This window comes from Galleria mellonella, unplaced genomic scaffold, assembly GCF_026898425.1.
Source record: "Galleria mellonella isolate WM207_F2 unplaced genomic scaffold, CSIRO_AGI_GalMel_v1 utg171, whole genome shotgun sequence".
In the NCBI taxonomy this organism is placed as follows: domain Eukaryota; kingdom Metazoa; phylum Arthropoda; class Insecta; order Lepidoptera; family Pyralidae; genus Galleria; species Galleria mellonella.
The window spans coordinates 6,746,058-6,765,811 of NW_026442014.1; the positions used below are offsets into that span (position 1 = coordinate 6,746,058).

Genomic DNA, 19,754 nt, shown 5'->3' on the forward strand with positions numbered 1-19,754 from the left:
AGATACAGAATTGATATCATTGCTTGAAAAGTTTAGGAACCATTAGTAATTGTTTAAAAAATTATATTACGAACCATAAATATTTCCTAATAGCTAAATGGGTTAAATTCTAATGGCAAAGATTTTACTTATTCGTAAAAGTTATTTTATTTTCTAAATTGTTCTACAAATAGAGCGTCAACAACAATTATTCGCGAATTGCTCAAACAGTATAAAATGTTGTTTTGTAGGTTTGCATCACTATATGATGATTAGATTAAAAATATGAATCTCTGTTAACACTGGGAATCAATGATAATGACGGAACTATAGAAAAAACACGAGGTGATATTCATACAGATCAAATTATTTTTTCTATTTTAATTTCATAATATACAAATTGCCAAAAATATTTATAATCAATATAATTAGTGTCGTGTAATCACTATCAAGTAATAAATAATATTCTATAAATTAATTATATGAATAGAATATATGATAATATGATTTTCATTTCAGCATTCCTATTTATCATTGTTCAAGTATCTGAACAATAATCGGGAATTTAAGATTTACTTATGCGATTTAAAATTTAAGATTTACTTCCTGCGTCTATATATTATAATACTTTTTTAGAGATCGGAGAAATTTGGTCCAGGTTATTCGATCATCGACCATTTTTGAATGGAGAAATAAAATTTATGGTGAAAGAATTTGAGGTATGTTTCTTATTAGACATCAAACTACCTCGCATCTTCCGTCTACACTCTTGCATCTGCCGATAAAATATACCTTCATGTTCTCGTTTCGTGACCTCATTTCATTGCTTTCATATTTGTTACTTCTTTTTTATGCCCTCATATTTGTGTTATAATGTTGAAATTTCGCCTGCGCTATCGGTATACGCTGACGGGGCACCAGTGATTGGTGAGGATGAGAGCAGACCAGTTGGCCCATTGGGAAGAATTCAACAAAAATTAACCACTATTGTTTCCAGGAGGAATGGCATGAAGGTCGGCCTGATAGGATATATTGCTAGCAATGGGATTAGAACCCATTACTAACAATCCCTTTCCCCCATATGGTTAATTGTTAGGGCCTTATGTGTGCTGAATTGAAAATACCATACTAGATATGATTAATTTACCTTAGTAATTTGTGAATTTTTAATCAATGGGTTTAATTCAATGCAATACTTTATAATACCAAGATTAAAATGTTAATATTGCAGTACAAAATCATTAATAACTATTACATTGTATTAATACTTATACATTTCATTATTTTTGTTATTGATTCTTTGTTAATTGTAAATAAAAATATAAAAAAAATTGTAGGAGAAAAGAGGTGATCGTGAAGTGGAAAACTTGTTCTCAATCCTTGAAAAGTTAACAGACATTAAAGATAGTCAAGCAGATAGAATAAGAAGAAATGGTGAAACAACCTTGCCTGTTTTAAATGAAAAATTAGAACAGGCACTACAGCTGTGTGAAGAAGTGGAAAAAGATTATCTTCACATTAAGAAGGTAAATGAATTTTTACTAATATGTACTTCTTGGTTGTTTATTAGCTCAACCATTTGTCATAAATTGTGATGCATGATGTTACTTGTGATGATATATAAAAGTACATATTGTTATGTAATTATTGTTGGGTGGATCTTGCATAGGATGAGTGGCCCATCCTGGCCATTTGGTTGTTGAATGAATGTTTGCATGTTGTAAGAAGCAACTGTAGTTGCCAATTTGTTTACTAAGTGTGGCAACTATTGGCAAAACCCCTAATAGAGAGAGGCTTATGTTAAGCAGTGGCCAATTAATACCTAATATGATTATGATTATTATCTTGGCTATATGCATAAGTTATGTGTAAACTAATATCATATACAATTTTTTTTATGTGCTTTAGATTGATGAATAAACTGATGGCCTACTTCATTAAAATTTACAACCATTGCTTATAGAAACAAACAGTATCATGGACTTTACATGTTACTTCATATGTTATCTTTTAGATTATACATTAATAACTGTTAATATATTAACTGTTATATTGAGAGTTACCAACTCAAAACAAAAGACATACCACTTCTATTCTGTTATAGTTCATCATGCTGAATTTATTCCAAATTAAAGCAGTATTGTTGAATCCATAAACTTACTATAATATACTATATATTGACAGATTTGCAATATCATTACAAAAACATGACAAGAAAAGAGTTACACTAGAGTGCATGTTTTGCAAATGTATACATGTTCTGAATTAATATGGAATTGAAGTAGCAAAAATTTTAATATTGTTTATATCTATTATATTTGTGGTTATTCTGAAGTTTTTAAATTAATAACTATTGGTTTAACATTTTAACTACATGTAAGTTAAACCAAACTTACATGTAATTAGATTGAAAGAAGCTTAACTAGCTTATTAAATTGAAATATAATGTGAACTTATGAAACTTTTAATAATAAATCTTGCACAAAATACTTCTGATTTTTCTATAATTTTGCATTTAATATAATTATTGTTTAAAGCATAATTACATGAAAAGTGCACAAATTTTGTTTTTTTTTTCTAATTTGTGCTAGCATGCTTAATTATAGCTAACTCTATTCACTTACAACTAATTCTACTTTAAAATTAATTTTATCCATATTCTTAACAAATCAGCTTCAAGCTTATATTATATTGATGAATGTCTTATCTGTCTTGCTCTAACATATAAGTTACTAGGTTTTACTTGTAGCTTCACTCACATTAATATTGATTTTTGTTCAATAGAACAAAAATCAATATTAACGTAAGTGATCTCTATCTATACCAACAACCAGAATACTGGTTGTTGGTATAGATAGAGCTAAAGTAGTTACAAATAGAAATAAAAATGTAAACAACATAAAAACAATTACAATATTATTAACATAAAACTAAATACAGATGATCAATCTATACTAAGTTTTTTTTTTTCTTTAATATTGCCAATTTATATACTTTATAATTTAAGGACAGATTGTCATCCTATCTTAAATAAGCAATTTTGTGTAAACTGCCAATGTTTTGAAATTTTCTTTTTAATAAATAATACTTTTTAGTTTTTTTTTAAACAATGATAAGCCTGTTCTATGATTGTTTTGATTAGAAAATCTTTAACATATATACTTATTTATTAATAATAAATATTCATTTGAGTTACCACAGTCTCAGAGTAATAAACCAAAATACAAACACTAGAACTGCCAAAACTTGTTCAAGTACAATTACAAATTTAAACTAAATAAGAATAAAGAAATTAATTATAAGTAATAAATATCTAATTTGTATTCTTCTACAAATTTAATATATCTCCCTTTTTCAGGAAAGTGAGCAAAAACGAATTGAAAATCGTGATATATATATATATATATATATATATATATATATATACATATATATATATATAGCCTCTCTTTACTGTCTAGCTGTCAAACGGCAAAAAGAGTTTTAGCTACTGAAATTTTATTTATATAATGACTTCAGATCCAAACAAACTTACTTTTAGTTAGCATCATGATTTTTTTTGAGAAATAATAAACCATTTGTAAATTATGGGATCAGTTTGTTGATGATATGAACTTTAAATGTAAACGGATTGACAATACTTTTGAAGAGAAAGAAGAAGAACTAAGAGACTTGTATGCTGATTTAAATCATAAACTGAATATAGCAAACAAATAAACATGGACCTTAAGGGCTCTCTAGTAGATACAAAATTAAAAATCTACCCCTCAAAAAAATTGCTTAATTTTTTACAAAATATAGAATTTTCAGATAATATTCCAGTTAATATTGCAAAATTAGTGAAAGGTGAAGATTTTACATATAAAAATAATAATGGATATGATGTAAAGCAAATTAATTTTACTTTAAATAATAAGGATCTTGAAATCATAAAAAAAGTCAAAGAAAAATTTAAAAATATTGAATTGTCTGACACTGATACATGTGGAAGTCACAATGATGTCATCATTAAAAATGTATGTACCAAAGATGCAGAAATCAAAAGCAGAGAAAATAGTTTAGATATCAATGGTGTAAATAAGAAAGATTTGGATGTCAAAGATACCCAAAATAAAGATTTAGACTATATAGATAAAGAAAAGTCTGATTTGAAAAAGGAAGGTCCATATCTCATTAGCTCAGATATGGATTGGTTGTATACTCATCTTCAGGAAAGAAGAAGTAATGGCGAAAAGAATGTACCCTACTTGCATGCACTTCTAGAAGGTTCACATATTGAATTGCCTGAGAATACTGTAATAAAACGGAATCCTATACTAGAGGAAAGATGTGTAAAATTGAGGGCTCAACAGGAGGCTAGAGAATACAGAAAAATGACAAAAAGTGTTGACAATGTTCGCATGAGATTTCCTGAAGACAGTATATCATATCAATGTAAGTAAAAATAATAGAACAATAGTAGTAATATATATATTATATATATATATATATATATATATATATATATATATATATATATATATATAATATATATATATATATATATATATATATATATATATATATATATATATATATATATATATATATATATATATAGGGCTCTGAATGTTTTATAAGTGAAAAAGAAAAGGAGATATTTGTATGAAAGAAAGTTTGTGTTTGTTAAAATTTAATAAACAAAAGTTTTACTTGAAATTTTATTTAAATACTTATCTATATTTGTTTTATGACCTAAAACATTAATATAGATAAATAAAGTATACATTTATTTATTTTAATAACACTTACCTACTGCTATTATTCTCACATATAATTGTAATATATACACATAATTTAGGATAAAAGTAATATAAGTAATGCATACTTGCTAAATTTCATTATGATTGATTGAGCTATTAGATGTCAGAGCCAAACAAACTTATTTTAAATGTATAACATGAATGTGGATTACTCATGATTTTGATATAACTCAGTCATGAGAAATAATAAATCCATTTATGTGTAAGTATAGAGTACCTAATTTTTATTTAGCATGGTATTAGTCACACTGCTTACCTGTTAAAATGTGACGCAATTTTAATGAGTTGCATTTTTACTTTTACAGTGAAACAAGTAAATCGCCAGCTAATTGCAGTTGGTCAATTCATTCTTTCGATATTCGCCGGATTCTTATTTGGATTTAAAGGTGTAGAATGGATGTTGGGCAATTTGGACTTTGGATTTAGATTACTCTTGGGCGTCATGTGTGCGTTGATTATTGCACTTGCTGAAATATACTTTCTGGCTAAAAAGCTAAATGAAGAGCTAAATGTACCTGAAACTATACAATTAGGTGGACCACCTAAATTTGCTCAAGAACCAACATGTCATGGGCATAAAATAAGTTTTATTGATAAGGAACATAAGGATTGATAACTATAATTTACATAAACCATTCATTTCTAATATTTTATACATAATTATCAGTTGTAAAATATATATAATAATGTATTGTGACTGTAATAATGTTATGTTAATAAATATTTGTAGCTGTTATTGTTTTAATTTTTATATTATTTACCTACTAAAACGAATGCCTATTACTTTGATTTTGCATATTATAAAAGAACCCTTTGTCACAGAATACACCCAGAAGGAAAGCTCTTTTTATGTGCCGATCTTATATTATATAGGTAGAGCATCGAGCCTTAAAAACGGGTCAACTTTTAGTTAGCTAATTGTCAAATTAGCTTTTTAAGCCGCAAAAATTATAAAACAAATATAAAAGTTATAAAGGAAACTCCCTTGTCTGGGGTACAGCCAACATTAGTCAATTTAATCAGCAACATGTTGTCCACGACATAAACGCCTTCCGAAAATCAAAATAAGCAGCATCCACCTGCCGCCCTCCACCCACGATCGCTATCAGGCGAGTCATGTAATTAAGCAAATTGCTTGTTGTGCTGTGTTGCGGCTGGAAACCGTGTTATGCCTCTGACAGCTGTGCCCATACATGACTGTACATGTTCACTTGTAATAACTCGAAATAAAAAACCTTGGCAAGAGTTGATAACATTCTGAACGGTTTTGTCAATGCTCGTTTTATATATTTTTACGCCAGCTTAGATTTAACCAACTATTAGATTTTTCTCGTGGTCATCCTGACGGTAGTACTTCTATCGTATTTTGTCCCTATATCATATTGGTAAATCTCGATTCCTACCGGATAAACAATTATATCAGTAAATGATACGAATTATGATAGGTACTGATGTTATCTCTGGTTTTCTTTTTTTAGGAAGCCCTTTTCGAATACATCAATAAAACAGTTATGGTATGTCACCTGATCGACTCACACACTAAGTACTTTTGCAAAGTAATCAATCATTTTTAAACATTTTCCAAAATTTTGATTTTTTTAACAATAAATTTACATGGTGTAAATCCTAAAAAAATTGAAAATTTTAATTGTGTCGTCTTTTATTTTTCAATAAACAAATTTTTTTACATCCAAATACAGTTAGGAAAGACGAATAATTATGCAGCATTAGTTTTTTCAATATGAAACACAAAAAATTGGAAACCAACTAAAACATAGAATGTATATAAAAATATTCTTCGAAACCCCCAGTCTCCTAACTACTTAAGGAGTAAATTCCATTATCTTTTTGAAACTCTTTATATTATTGCCAAATTCGTGTATAATATAGTATATATCATATATGTGTAAGTATATTTGTTATTCATATATATTTATTCGTTTATATATGTAATTTTAGTATGTATGTATATTAATAATTAGTAGTACCGCATTCGAGTATTCTAACACTTCCCTAAGTTAAGTTTTGTTAGATATAGATAAAAAAAAACTTATTATCCTTAATCTATGCTACTGAAACAAAATATTTCTGAATTACATATATAAACAAAATAAAATTAAAGAATTTCGATATGTCATCATGTTGTCATTATGACGTTATGACAGATGTGGTAGTTCATCGACATTTTATTATCTGTGACTTTATTTTTGACTTGTAATAAAACGTAAACTAATTCTGCTTATTGCACAACCGGCAATATTTTCTTTTCCAACCTTCTATCTGATGATTCATTATTTACCGACCATATTTAATGTTCTACACCGTTTAATAACAAACAGTACCTAATACACTGCTGTACAAATCAGTTAACTTTGTATCGTTCTTTGTTTCTTTTTACTAGTGGAAGTGACGATTACTAATCTTAAAGTAAGTTTATCAACAGTGAGTTTATTGCGTAGTTGCTGTTTATCTTGCATTTTAAGTTTACCAAAAGAGATTATGTTCATTAGTCTATTTGTGATGAAACTTTTATATAAACATTAATACTCATATTTGAATAAGGCTTTAAAATTGTACCATAAGTAATTAATCACTTTTATAATCACTTAATTATAAAGCAATTTTTATTATATCAATTTAAAAAATAGACTAAATTTGCTATATATATAGGAATTTGTCCATGATGCATACACCTCATGCTTTTTCATTAGACCTATTTCAAGTAATATTTTAAAACAATTGCTTGAAATTACATTTTTAATAATTTTAATATATTTGTTTATAAATATAAAAGATTTTTTATGGAAAGATTGCATAAACAATTATCAAAATTGGTTCAGAATTGGTGAAATTACCACATAAAAATCACAAAAAATACTGGTGAATTGAGAACCTCCATTTTGAAGTTGCTTAAAATAAGATTTAAAACCACCCCTAAGCATGATATTGACCAAATTTGGTTCATTAAAAAAAAAAACACAAAAAAGAGCATATATATTATTAATAGAACCAATATAAATAATAGATTATATTTATGGAATCTATTTATGACTATTTAATGTTGTATAATTAAATGTTAATTAAGTGGCTACACTTTATAGTAACCACTTACCATCAAATGAAGCTTTTTTTTAAATGTAGGTACATCAATATTATTATTACTTATATAGATTATTTTGATGGTAAACTATTGAGTATGTAAGTAATTTGTATTTTATTAAATTTTTGACTATTAGTATGTATGTGGGTACATTGAAATATATTATTCTTTATTTATCTGTCTTAATAAAAGGTCAGCTTAATCATGCTTTGTTTTATTAGTGACATATAGCTTCATAAAATTATGTACCTATATATTATCTTTAGATAAATATCCTGACACAGCTAAATGAATTCATTAACTAATTGTAATTTGCTTTATTAACTTAAATATTGCATATTAAGTAAATATGTTCCATAAATACATGACCTAGATATAAATAAGACCACTACTTATAATAGTTTTTACAGATCAAATTCAATAAGTATTAAAATAAATGACAATGATGATTTCCATTTTAATCTTAAGTTGGCTGGAAGACAATGTTGTCATATGTGGCCAATGAAGCTTTTCTTAGTAATATTATGAATTTTAAAGTATTTTTATTGGTTTGTTTGTTTCTTTTTGGTGCATTTAACAGCAAAATTTTATGCTCAACCAATCATGAAGTATGGTACATACATAATATATGGGATGAAGAATGATATACTTAGGCAATATTTTATCCCAATCACATGGAAGAAGTAATGGATTAAAACTAATAAATAAATACAAATATCCTTTATTCCTGAATTACAGATTCTTTTTTAAATTGTAAATATGTATAAATAAATAATGTTGACATCAGCAACATCTTATTTTTCAGGTTGTTCTAGAACATAGGCCTCCTCCATATTTCTCCATTGGTAACGATTCCTTGCAGCTTGTCTCCAGCCTTTGGGCAAATCATCCTCCCATCTTCTTATTGGCCTACCTCAGTTTCTTTTTCCATCATGTGGATACCACTCAATTAAATCTTGGGTCCATTTATTTTTGATGACCTCATGATGTGCCCAGTCCATCGCCATTTGAGCTTTTTTATTTTATGAGTCACATCTGTAATCTGGATTAAAACTAGTTGTAAACAAATGACAAATCTGTTTTATGTACTAACTACAGATAAAATCGAGGTTATTAATATTTGCAAATCATTACAGCATGGATGAATATGTACAATACAAAGTTTACACCTTTTGGAGTGAAGATGCTAAGCCTGAAGTGAGGAGGTTTGGTATTGAGAAGAGTGTCATCACTAGTTTTCAATATTTGAATGCTAAACTACAAGATGTTTTTCCTGGACTGAAAGAGAAGAGTTATATTGTGACTTGGAAAGGTAAAATTATATTCATTTGAAATAAATAATTAATTATTTTGCTTCAATAACAGAAAGTGTTTATAATACTTTGTGTTATATTTTTTCACTTTGCACAATTAGTAAATCCTACTAATAATAAATACCTACTCAGGTATATTTTTATCCAAATAAATTAATACAGATAAATAATAGAGCTTATACAAGAAGGCAAATTTGTTCTATTTATTTATATTCTTCAAAATTTTTCTATTAATTGGTACTTATAAATCATTAATATTCTAAATTATTACTTTTTCTTTTAAATTATAAAATTAGATAAAGGCATTGTAAGGTTGTATACTTTTTTATTTATTATTTTATTGAGATTACTCTAATAATTAATAACAATAGTAACAAATGTAAAGTTTTTTTTCTATTAATACTTAATGTAACTCTTTGTTGTTGGCAATCAATGTTTTCTTTCTTTCTAATATGCTTCTGATTACAACTAGTAATTACAACATTGAAATATTGAGCAATGAAGATATTTTATGTACCACTAAATAATTGGTGAAAGGACTACAAATGACCTGATAATATGGAAGTAGTGATTTGTGACTTTTCTTTAAACTACAAGATCTCAAAACTAGAAACTTTGAGCTTTAAAATCCTTTTTTTTTTTTAAATTCCAGTATGACCATTTGTAAGAAAAAAAAACAGCTACTTGAAAAACCTCAAAAAATTTGGCATTTTTTGATCCCTTAATTTTTTCCTCTAGTGTATTTGTAAAGTCTAATTTGATAAACAATTATTGTTAATTAATATATTGATTTATATATCTTATTCTTTTTTATTTATTTAAATTATACATCTGTTTGAATGAAACTACTATTTTATTCTATAAAAATACCAATCTACTTGTACTCATATTGGTCAATAAAGAGTATATAAATTTGTAAAAACTTCTAATCAGATGAAGAAGAAGATGATATCACCATTTCCTCAGATGAAGAAATGATGGCTGCTCTAACAGCTATGTTTGAAATTAATAAGCCAATAAAATTGTATGTTTATTGCAAAGAAGCAGCACCCAAGGACGACGATTGTGATATTATAATCTCAGCTATAACTGATACTGCTAATGGTGAGAACATTTTATTTATCTCTAGGAATATTCTTTACACTACTAGAAGTATTATTAGTTAATAATCTCTACTAGGGAGGAAAGGGATTATCAGTAATGGAGACTAAGATTCCTATTGTTAGCTATATACCCTACCAGGTTGATCTCCTTGTAGTTCCCCCTGGAAACTATCATGGTTAATTCCTGATGAATTCATCATGATGGGCTAACTGGCCTGTTTTCATTATCATCACTCATCCTTCACTGGCGCACCGCCAGCGTATCCCGTTATCGCAGGTGGGGTTGCCATTCCATTTTCACCCATCAAAAAAAAATCTCCACTACTAAAATGATATATTGTTATAGTTCTTAATTCATATCCAGCAAAGAAATATTCTTAGTATAATTAAGAAATAAATATTAATATTTCTTAATGTTTTCAATTATAAATCTGTTATTTATTTATTAAAACAATATCTTGAATATTTTTATAATATTATGGCATAAGTATATACATACAATGCATTGTATGTATTGGATTTTTGTAAAATTTAAATAATAAACTGACATAAAATAGCGTTATAGCGATACAGTTGCATCACGTTATGTTTAAGAGTGCCAATTGTGTTTGTTAAACCAAGTGTATCCAATAATCTACATAAGCACCTATGTAAATATTGTTCATGAAAAGATAATTCCAGCAGCGAGAACTTATTGTAGAATTATTTACTGTGCCATCATTAAAAATAAATTAAGAACTCTTCAGTGAATATCATCATAATTATTTCAGCAGTTAATTATCCACTGTTGAAAATAGGCATCCCTCATAGAAAACCATAAAGAATGGTACTGATTCACCTCTTTCCATTGACTGCAATGAATCTATAACAAAGTTAAAGGACTAAATAATTATAATGGTCACACAGTCTATATTTATATATAGGATTTTATATTAGTTACCCACTGTTGAATTACAGTGCAAAAAAGCAGAGATATTTTATACGAATGTTAGAAAACAAATAGGTATATACCATAAACATAAAAAAATCTATGCTTTTTAGTGAGAACATCTAGAAAGTAAAAATCTAGAAACTATTAGTAATAGTAGTAATATATTCGAGATTTGTTATTAACATGTACTATGAGGTATAAATAAATAATGTCTGTATGTATGTATATCCTTCGGACTGGTACATAACATGCACTGCATGGATGAAGGTCATATACTCATACAACATTATTTGGCTCATGCAGACTTAAAAAAAATGTTTGTATGAAGTGTATGCAACCAGATCATTGAAAATACCTTGCTTCTTTATTATGTAATAATAAAGAATCAAGGTCTTCCATTTTACCTCTCAGTATTATTATTTTAGATAAAGCCACGTCATGATTATTCATTTATTTTGTGTTTTGAATTTTAGGTGGTTGCATAGATTCATTTTCCAGTTTCCTCAAGGGCAGCACCAATTTTTAAACATATACTGATTATAAATTTACAGTTGCAAGCACCAGTGGACAACATTACGGCGTAACTTGTGATGGATGTGAAGGACCCGTTATTGGTTTTCGCTACAAGTGCATCTCTTGCGACGATTTTGATCTTTGCTCACGTTGCGAAACATCAGGCCTGCATCGTGAACATTGCATGTTGCGTGTGCCTATGCCAACATTGCCGGTATACCTTAGATATATTTTGTTAGTTACTTAGAATTATTTTTGGTATTTAAAGCACGCGCCACAAGTTAGAAAAAAATGAATATTTTCACCTTTGTACTATGAACGGTAACAGTATTATTCGCAATTAGTAAGTTACATTTGTGATTGTTTTTTATTAGCTATTATAAAAAGTAATGTTTTTGTTATACACTTAATGAAGAAAAAATAGATGGTAAAAAAATTTTGAGACATGGTTTTTTTAATACCAAGTAGTAGGCAAGTTTATAACTGATTTGTATTCCATAATGGTCACAATGAATGTTATACATTTTTTTACCTATGTTTTTGTATATTAAAAATGTATGTTGTTAATTATGTGGCATAGATTTCGATTAAGTCTTATGAAGTAGTTAAGTCATTATAATAGACAATATTATTTTAGCGTACACTCATTAAAGCTGCCATTAAGAGGTCTCGCCACTTCTTGAAGTCTGTGGTAGGCCCTGCTGCTGAAGAATGTTCCCGTAAGCGGCACCGACACGATAAAAATGATGATAGGAAACATCGCAGTGGTGAACATCAGGACCAAGAGCATGGGGACAATCATCACCATGGTGATTATCATCGCCGCGGAGAGCGTCACCGCCGTTCACGATCAGGCTGGCTGGACACTTTCGCGACATATATGAATGAGTTCGTAAATTTAGCCGGCGATGTTGGTGATTTGCATGCTGATAGTAATACTTCAGCCAATCAACCTTCTCAGACGAATAATCAGGCGCAATCGCATGGACAAGAACAGGCTAAAACTGCCAGTGAAAACTCTGAGACTCCCAGGCAACCAGAGGCAAGCACATCAGAAAATTCGGGTGCCTTTGTGCCACCACAGTGCCCTTTCTTACCAGGCAATTTCAATGCTGAAAATATATCTAAATTTATAGAAATGTGTTTGACTGGTCAATTAAATTTGCAAGATTTTCTGATGAATCCGCCATACGCTGCAAATTCTAATGACGTTGAGATGAGAACGACAACTGATGACAAGAAATGTTCAAAGCCTGATAGACTTGACAGTACTAATGACTCACAGGCATCTACCGCTTCAGGCGAATCTAATAGGGATGCTTCCCCGGATAAGGTTGATGGCTGGACAGTGATTAATAAAGAAAAAGGTGATTACAGTCTCTTTTTTAGTCACTGATTTACATTTTAAATATTAAATTAATATTAAGAAAATTTTTAAAATTATAGATTTATTAGATGAAGCAACTGCTCCAGCTGAACCTGCTGCTCCAATTGGATTTAACTTGCCTGCAGAATTCCAGGAACATGTCAAAATATCCGAGGGTGGAAATCTATACCCACCATTAAACACTGCGACTGCTGGTAATTTGATAATTTAATTCTTTATATATATCTAAATCTATTTTTTATTAAAAATTATTTTTAATTACTTATTTCATATTACCAAATTGCGTTGCAGTAAGTATATAATTTTTCGTATAAATAAAATTAAATAATTTCGGTATTTGTTTATCATCAGCATGTTCATGATGTTATGGTGCACTTGATCATGTAATTTCATTTTTTAATATTAGTGTTGAATCCCCAAGAGCCAGAAGTCCGGGTTGTGCAACCATCGGTGCCTACCGCTCCACAGGCAACCCCGATTGCCACGCCGCCGCAGACTCCACCCCAGCCTGCTCCAGTAACTCCACCACCTGCACCAGCACCGAAACCACGTCAGCCCCACCCTAGTAAGTTCCTTAATTTCCTTTGTTATTTTTTATGTTGGGTATTATTAATTTATTTTGGAAAATAGGATGTAACCTTATTATCGGAAATTGTCCCTTCAAGGTAGTGGTTTCATTTCCAGATTTCAATCTCGACATATTACATTTCTATTGCGTTAGGTATTGCTAGACAAAAGTCTAAATTGCCCAGAAATATCTCTCATTAATCTAAACTTTTTTTACCACGATGTTGAATCTAAATATTGTTTTGGTCTCTTAATAAAAACCGAATTGCTTTTATGCTTAAATGTTTAAAGTTTTTTGAACATACCATACTCTCTATATTCTAAATATTGTTTTGGTCTCTTAATAATACTGTAAAGAAAAAATATTTCACAATACATTTGGATATGGTTAATGTAACAATCAAATGCAACGAAAGTGAAACTTTTATCAAATCATAAATACTGGTACATAATTCTTCGTTCTTCTTGGTACTGCCATATCGAATTTATTTAGTTATATAAATACATTTTTATTTCCTATTCAGAACTTCACATTGAAGCTGCTATTCAATATATGGTTGCTATGGGATTCCCGGAAGAAGCCTGGTTGATTCAGCTCATTGAGAGCAAGGATGGCAACATTTCTGCTGTTTTGGATCTGATTACACCAAATTCAAAGTAAACATAATTTCAAACATCTGCATATGATTGTGGTTTAGTGTATATCATATATATCTTGTATCAATCACTAGAACAGTGATGCTTCTTCTGAATTAATTAGAATTAAAGATTGATTTATATTGCTATTCCATGCAGATTGTTTCTTATCGTAATTGAAAGTATGTTACGGGAATACTTATTCATAATTATAATAATCATTATCATCGTAGCATACGTCTATGGGTTGATTCACATAGTGAACTAACAACATAAAAGGCATTTATATATATATTGTGTACACGGAATAATTTTCATGAGCATTTATATATTTCGGCTGTTATGTGACACAACCTAATATTAGAAACACACAGTGATGGAATTTAAGGAGCGTACATTATGGATATATAATTGCTTTATTTAGTCATAAGTACCTATACTGAAGTATGGTTTGTTTAGGTTATTGCAATGTTTTTAAATAATTCTAATAGATATATTTTGGCTATTAATACGGCCTAATAATAGAAATCAACAGTGGTGGAAATTAACTCTATTTTAAGAAGAATTCATTATAAACTAATCGGGCCATTAGTAATCGGGTACATGTAATAATTTTTCCAATTCAGAATTTGTACCACAGATAAAATAATATTTCTTTGAAATTTAAACATCATATCAGCCATTAACTATCCATGTTGAACATAAGCTTCCCCCTTACGAACGCCTATGTTCAATAGTGGACACTTATATAAGTACATAGAATTTATATCTACTGTCTAAATTTCGATAGAATTATTTTCTATATGAAAGATGGGGGATAAAAAAAGAGGTACTGAGAGCCTACTATATTTTTGGTTTACACATGTTTTGTATGAATTACTTTGAGCTTCAGATATATTTAGATAAAACATTACTTATTCTATATTGATATAATATATTTGTATCCAGGTTGATTGGTGACAGTGAAAATGTGATATTTGAATATGTGAGAAAAGTAAAATGTACCTAGTTTTATTTTTATAGTTAATAGTATTCGATTATGATTCTTAGTATTTCATTAAAGGTTATTGGGATTAAAAGGGTTTTCATTAGTTTTATTTCAGAAAGCCATATGAATGTTTTTTGAAACTAATATTTTCTTGTCTCTCCCGTAAAAGTGCTTGTCCCAAGGCTTTGTCTAAGGATTTTGCCGCTTCTCTGAAAATGACAAAACAATGGTTTTTTAAACATGTAAGAATCATTATTATTTGCGAAAAAAAAAGTCAAATATTATTGTTTTAGATAAAAAAAGCAAAGTAAAAAATGCATAGTTGCAGAGCAAAATCTTTATGTACATACAAAACTGTAAAATGTCATTGTAGGAAATATGGTAGGTTCATAGATATGAAACATTTAAAATATTGAGTCATTTATCAGTGAAATGTGTTTACAATTGCAGTTGCTTTTTCATAGAGCAATATGTTGTTGTTTTATTAGCTGTTAATTGTCCACTGCTTGTTTAATTAAGACCATATTTTTTGTAACTCCCTTATGGAAGAGGCCTATATTCAGCAGTGGACAGTTAAAGGCTGATGGTATATGTATAATTTTTAGTGAAATGCTAAAACATGCAAACAGAAACATTCCAGTAATCTATCCTTTTGTTTCTTTTTCATGTACTACATAACATATCCATGAACATACATTTCCAAGAATATTTACCCAATGTACAGTTTTGACTCTTTACAATATATTATTAAATATTTTAATTATTTTTTAATGTGAATCTGCAAAATTTGTTGTTTATGTCTCTAAAAGTAATTACATAATAACTTACAAGCCTTGCTGTATAGCATCCTTCAATGTTTTCGGCGCGACACTGCCAGCTCCGTTCATACCAATTGTGCTGCATTTAGATTCAACATTTGGGAGTTTTTTAGCTTCCTCTTGACTACAGTAGAACTTAGAATTACCTGTGGTTCCAACTACTAACGATATTACACTACAGCTCTCTTCTTCTGCTGATGGATCAACAACGCATTTGTCACCAATTTTACATAATGTTACCTGCAATTAATGATAGCTATAGATATATATTTCCTATCTATGATAATGATTGGATATTTTTATTTGTGAATATAAGTAACATTAGACTAAGAGGATTTGAAATAGAATTAGAGATCCTCATCTTATTGGACAGAGTTATTTATTATTGAACTCTTTATTGCACCAGAAACATAAAAATATACAATGTGGGTTAAAACACACATATATACATAAAAGATTAGGATTATAAACATAAAAGAAAACAGTAGCTACAGTGAAGAAAAATGCGATTTCATTTGTCCTTTAAACAAGTCTAAGGAATGGGCACCCCATATATAGGGTGGTAGCGAGTTCCATAGGCACACAGCCTGAACGGAGAAGGATTTGGTATAGTACATGGAGGTATGTATGTGAAAGGGTTTTTAAATGAAGACATTCATGAAGAAACATGACAGCATTTCACTGAGAAATATAAATTACTCTTTGAGATAGTATGATGTGAAAGGATTGAACAAAGTATATGTTAATCACAGCATCACGTAATGGTATAAAAATATTACAAAAAATCTTACTAATAGAGGAGCTGATCCAACATTTAGTAGTTTACTATCATATGGGTCATCTGACAGTTGCAAGTCTATATTACCACCATCCATGAGTGCCGCCTTCACAAATGGTATCCTTGTGTTGAATAATGCTGCTTTGACAGCCAATGACACAGCATCACAGAGGTTACCTCCACATTCTAATATCTGAAATTATTAAAATAATGTAATTTGTATGATGATTTTTTAAATTAATCATCATGTTAATAATAATATATATTTCAATTCTACTAAAAAAGAAATTAACAAACACATAACTGATAAATACATCATCCTTCATTGTATTGTGCAATCCAGTAAAAAATAAAGTTTTTATTTAAAATAATAGTATTTATTAATCCAAAATAGTTTGGATGAATTTGAACATATTACAAATCAACATAAGTGTAAAAGAACTCCAGTACCAATATTATCAAATTGTAACATATCTAAAATTATATTCATAAATTGAAAATTATTTTTACTTCCTAAATGTACATTTTATATTTTTATTTCATTATCTCAAACAGAAACTTTGGACAGATTTTCCAAAATATATAATTTTACAATGTTTACAGAAATTTTATAACTTTTTATTAAAACTTTTTGTCATATACTATATGTAAGGTATTACTTACTAAAATATCAATATACAACTTCCAGCATTGTTTCCCTTCAAATATACAAAGTTGTTTTAAATCAAAAGCTTGGGAAGAGTGATATGCTCTCTGCATCATGTTGGATATGCTGTTAGCTAATTGTTCCCCTCCTCTGCCCTCAAATTCAGGAGTTGCATTTGCTGAACTTTAAATAATTAAAAATATTAAATCAAACATAATTTTGTTTTCTATTATTAAAATAGAATAAATTAGGTAAATAGATATTGGAATGAATGTAGATCATTTAAAAAAAAATTCAAGTTATGATTTATTCCTAAGTTATTTTCGTGAAGTAAAGTGTGAGTCTACAGTAGAGTAGTAGTATACTCCTGATATATATTTTGATACTTTAATGGTACAATAAATTATCTTGAAATGTGGGCATCATTGTATATAGGATAAAGAAAGACAGGTTATTTTTATTATGGTTAATGGATATATTTTGGTTGTATTGACAAAGTTAAGGATGTAGATAGTAACTATAACTTACCAATCTACAAAAAATTCAAGTTTCCCTAAACCTGGTTTATCAGGATTTGGTGTGTCTATCTCTGTTTTGACTCCAACAAGTATATCTGTGTTAGCTAGCCGCAATCTTGCTGAACCACTAGCATGGCTGACCACATCAGTTTCAAGTTCCATAGGTCTATAATCAATGTTTGATCTTCCATCAGAACGAAAGTCATCCTGTGAAATATAGGTTGTAAGTGCATTATTTTTGTTTTTGTATTTATTATCATAAACTAAATATACTATGGCACAAGCAGTCAATTTGAATAATGGTATAGAGTTTGTGTATTATAATATTACTAACTACATTTCGTTGATTAAAAAACATAGAAAAGCTTTTTTAAAAAATTTGTTTTACTAACTTATTCTAATCTTTACATTATACAGATAGGGTATCAAGCACCAAAAACATGTCAAACTCATTGTTGAAAAGCATACATGCCCTCTTAAATATTATACCTATAAATAATATACATGTACATCATGTATATATTCATTTCAGCCATTAACTATCCACTACTGAACATATGCCTTCTCTATAAGGGGAGTTTTAGTAGTTGCCATGCTTGGCAGGCAAGTTGACACTGGCAATTAGACTTTTAGAGGTGTTTTAAGAGGGATGCTGCAGCCCATCCCTCTACCATTAAGTTCCTTCAGCCGCTTCTTATGACACTCACAGGAAAGAAAGAGGTGGCCTATTCTGTGCTGGGACCACGCCGACTTGTGTGTGTGTATACATACGCCTTATGTAGCACATTTTATTAGTTAATAAAGTATAAAGAAATATGCGAATATAGTTTCCACACGACATATTCGAGTGTACATATCCAATAAATTTTAAATAAAGTGTACAAAAAAAAATACTATAATGCCCCTAACCTACGGTTTTGTTCAAATGAATGTAAAGAAATACCTTAGTAGGCATAGTATTAGTATAGTAGTTTATAAACACACAGTTAATAAATTTTATCTGTTCCAAATATATATCAAATTCATTCATTGTGTAGTTGATCGAGTAACAAAATTGATGATTTTTGAAAACTAAATTTATAACATTAACTTACTTGCACACCTTGAAGAATGAAATTTTTTTCAGTTGGACTTAATAATAATCCAGCCATAATATGTCAATTAAAATGTAATGTAGAAACTATGTATAGTTACTATTATTAAATCTGTTTAAATATTTAATAGAATATATTTTGTTTAATTTATTTAAAATTAAATATGACAGATTAATAGATTAGAGATACTAAGATTGTCTCTCTAATCTGTGGATTGTTCAAAACGTCAGCAGGATAGACAAATTTTATATTACTAGATTATATATTCGACACAGTTTATGTAGAAATTATACAACTAGGTTGTATCTGAATTTGTTAGGATTATACGGCCGTATAACATTTTCTATGAAAAATAGCAACTGATGATGTATCTTTCGTCCACTTTTTACTAATTATATTTGCATAAGAAGAAAGGAGCAACCATATTATTTACAGTTTTTGTTTTATCATTCCTTCTATGTAATTCTTTGTTCTTAGGCTATGAATGGTGAAAAATAGCAACTGATGAATATCTTTGGTCCTCTTTTTACTTATTATATTTGCATAAAAAGAAAGGAGACAACTATATGATTTACAGTTTT

General features: G+C 28.8%; 4 protein-coding genes across 6 annotated transcripts; 3 read left to right on the forward strand and 1 right to left on the reverse strand.

The window, feature by feature from the left end:
- The first annotated feature begins 97 nt into the window (after positions 1 to 97).
- Positions 98 to 3,696, forward strand: LOC128199972 (biogenesis of lysosome-related organelles complex 1 subunit 5). Its single transcript, XM_052892971.1, is given in 4 exon segments — positions 98 to 101; positions 577 to 698; positions 1,317 to 1,527; positions 3,521 to 3,696. Coding segments are annotated over 4 exon segments (513 nt in total).
- On the forward strand, positions 3,694 to 5,526 carry LOC113518271 (uncharacterized). The gene is made up of 2 exons (XM_026903111.2): positions 3,694 to 4,413; positions 5,087 to 5,526. The coding sequence occupies exons 1-2, from the start codon at positions 3,699 to 3,701 to the stop codon at positions 5,392 to 5,394; spliced, it is 1,023 nt and encodes a 340-aa protein (XP_026758912.2). The 5' UTR covers positions 3,694 to 3,698; the 3' UTR covers positions 5,395 to 5,526.
- Positions 5,527 to 6,995: 1,469 nt separating this feature from the next.
- LOC113518445 (protein ref(2)P-like) lies at positions 6,996 to 15,415 on the forward strand. 2 transcript variants are annotated; one of them, XM_031913319.2, is made up of 8 exons: positions 6,996 to 7,208; positions 9,018 to 9,193; positions 10,128 to 10,298; positions 11,780 to 11,955; positions 12,379 to 13,108; positions 13,188 to 13,322; positions 13,550 to 13,693; positions 14,220 to 15,415. In XM_031913319.2, the coding sequence occupies exons 2-8, from the start codon at positions 9,019 to 9,021 to the stop codon at positions 14,354 to 14,356; spliced, it is 1,668 nt and encodes a 555-aa protein (XP_031769179.2). In that variant the 5' UTR covers positions 6,996 to 7,208; position 9,018; the 3' UTR covers positions 14,357 to 15,415. The 2 variants fall into 2 exon arrangements, with proteins under 2 accessions (XP_031769179.2, XP_026759167.2); XM_026903366.3 differs by having other exon boundaries at positions 6,997 to 7,208; positions 13,535 to 13,693.
- Positions 15,405 to 19,333, reverse strand: LOC113518444 (exosome complex component RRP42). Of its 2 annotated transcripts, none has more exons than XM_026903365.3 (6): positions 19,174 to 19,333; positions 18,090 to 18,286; positions 17,579 to 17,744; positions 16,929 to 17,108; positions 16,148 to 16,377; positions 15,405 to 15,528 (listed from the first exon to the last, which is right to left on the reverse strand). In XM_026903365.3, the coding sequence occupies exons 1-6, from the start codon at positions 19,228 to 19,230 to the stop codon at positions 15,426 to 15,428; spliced, it is 933 nt and encodes a 310-aa protein (XP_026759166.1). In that variant the 5' UTR covers positions 19,231 to 19,333; the 3' UTR covers positions 15,405 to 15,425. The 2 variants fall into 2 exon arrangements, with proteins under 2 accessions (XP_026759166.1, XP_031769180.2); XM_031913320.2 differs by lacking the exon at positions 19,174 to 19,333 and adding an exon at positions 19,023 to 19,049.
- Between the last annotated feature and the right edge of the window lie 421 nt (positions 19,334 to 19,754).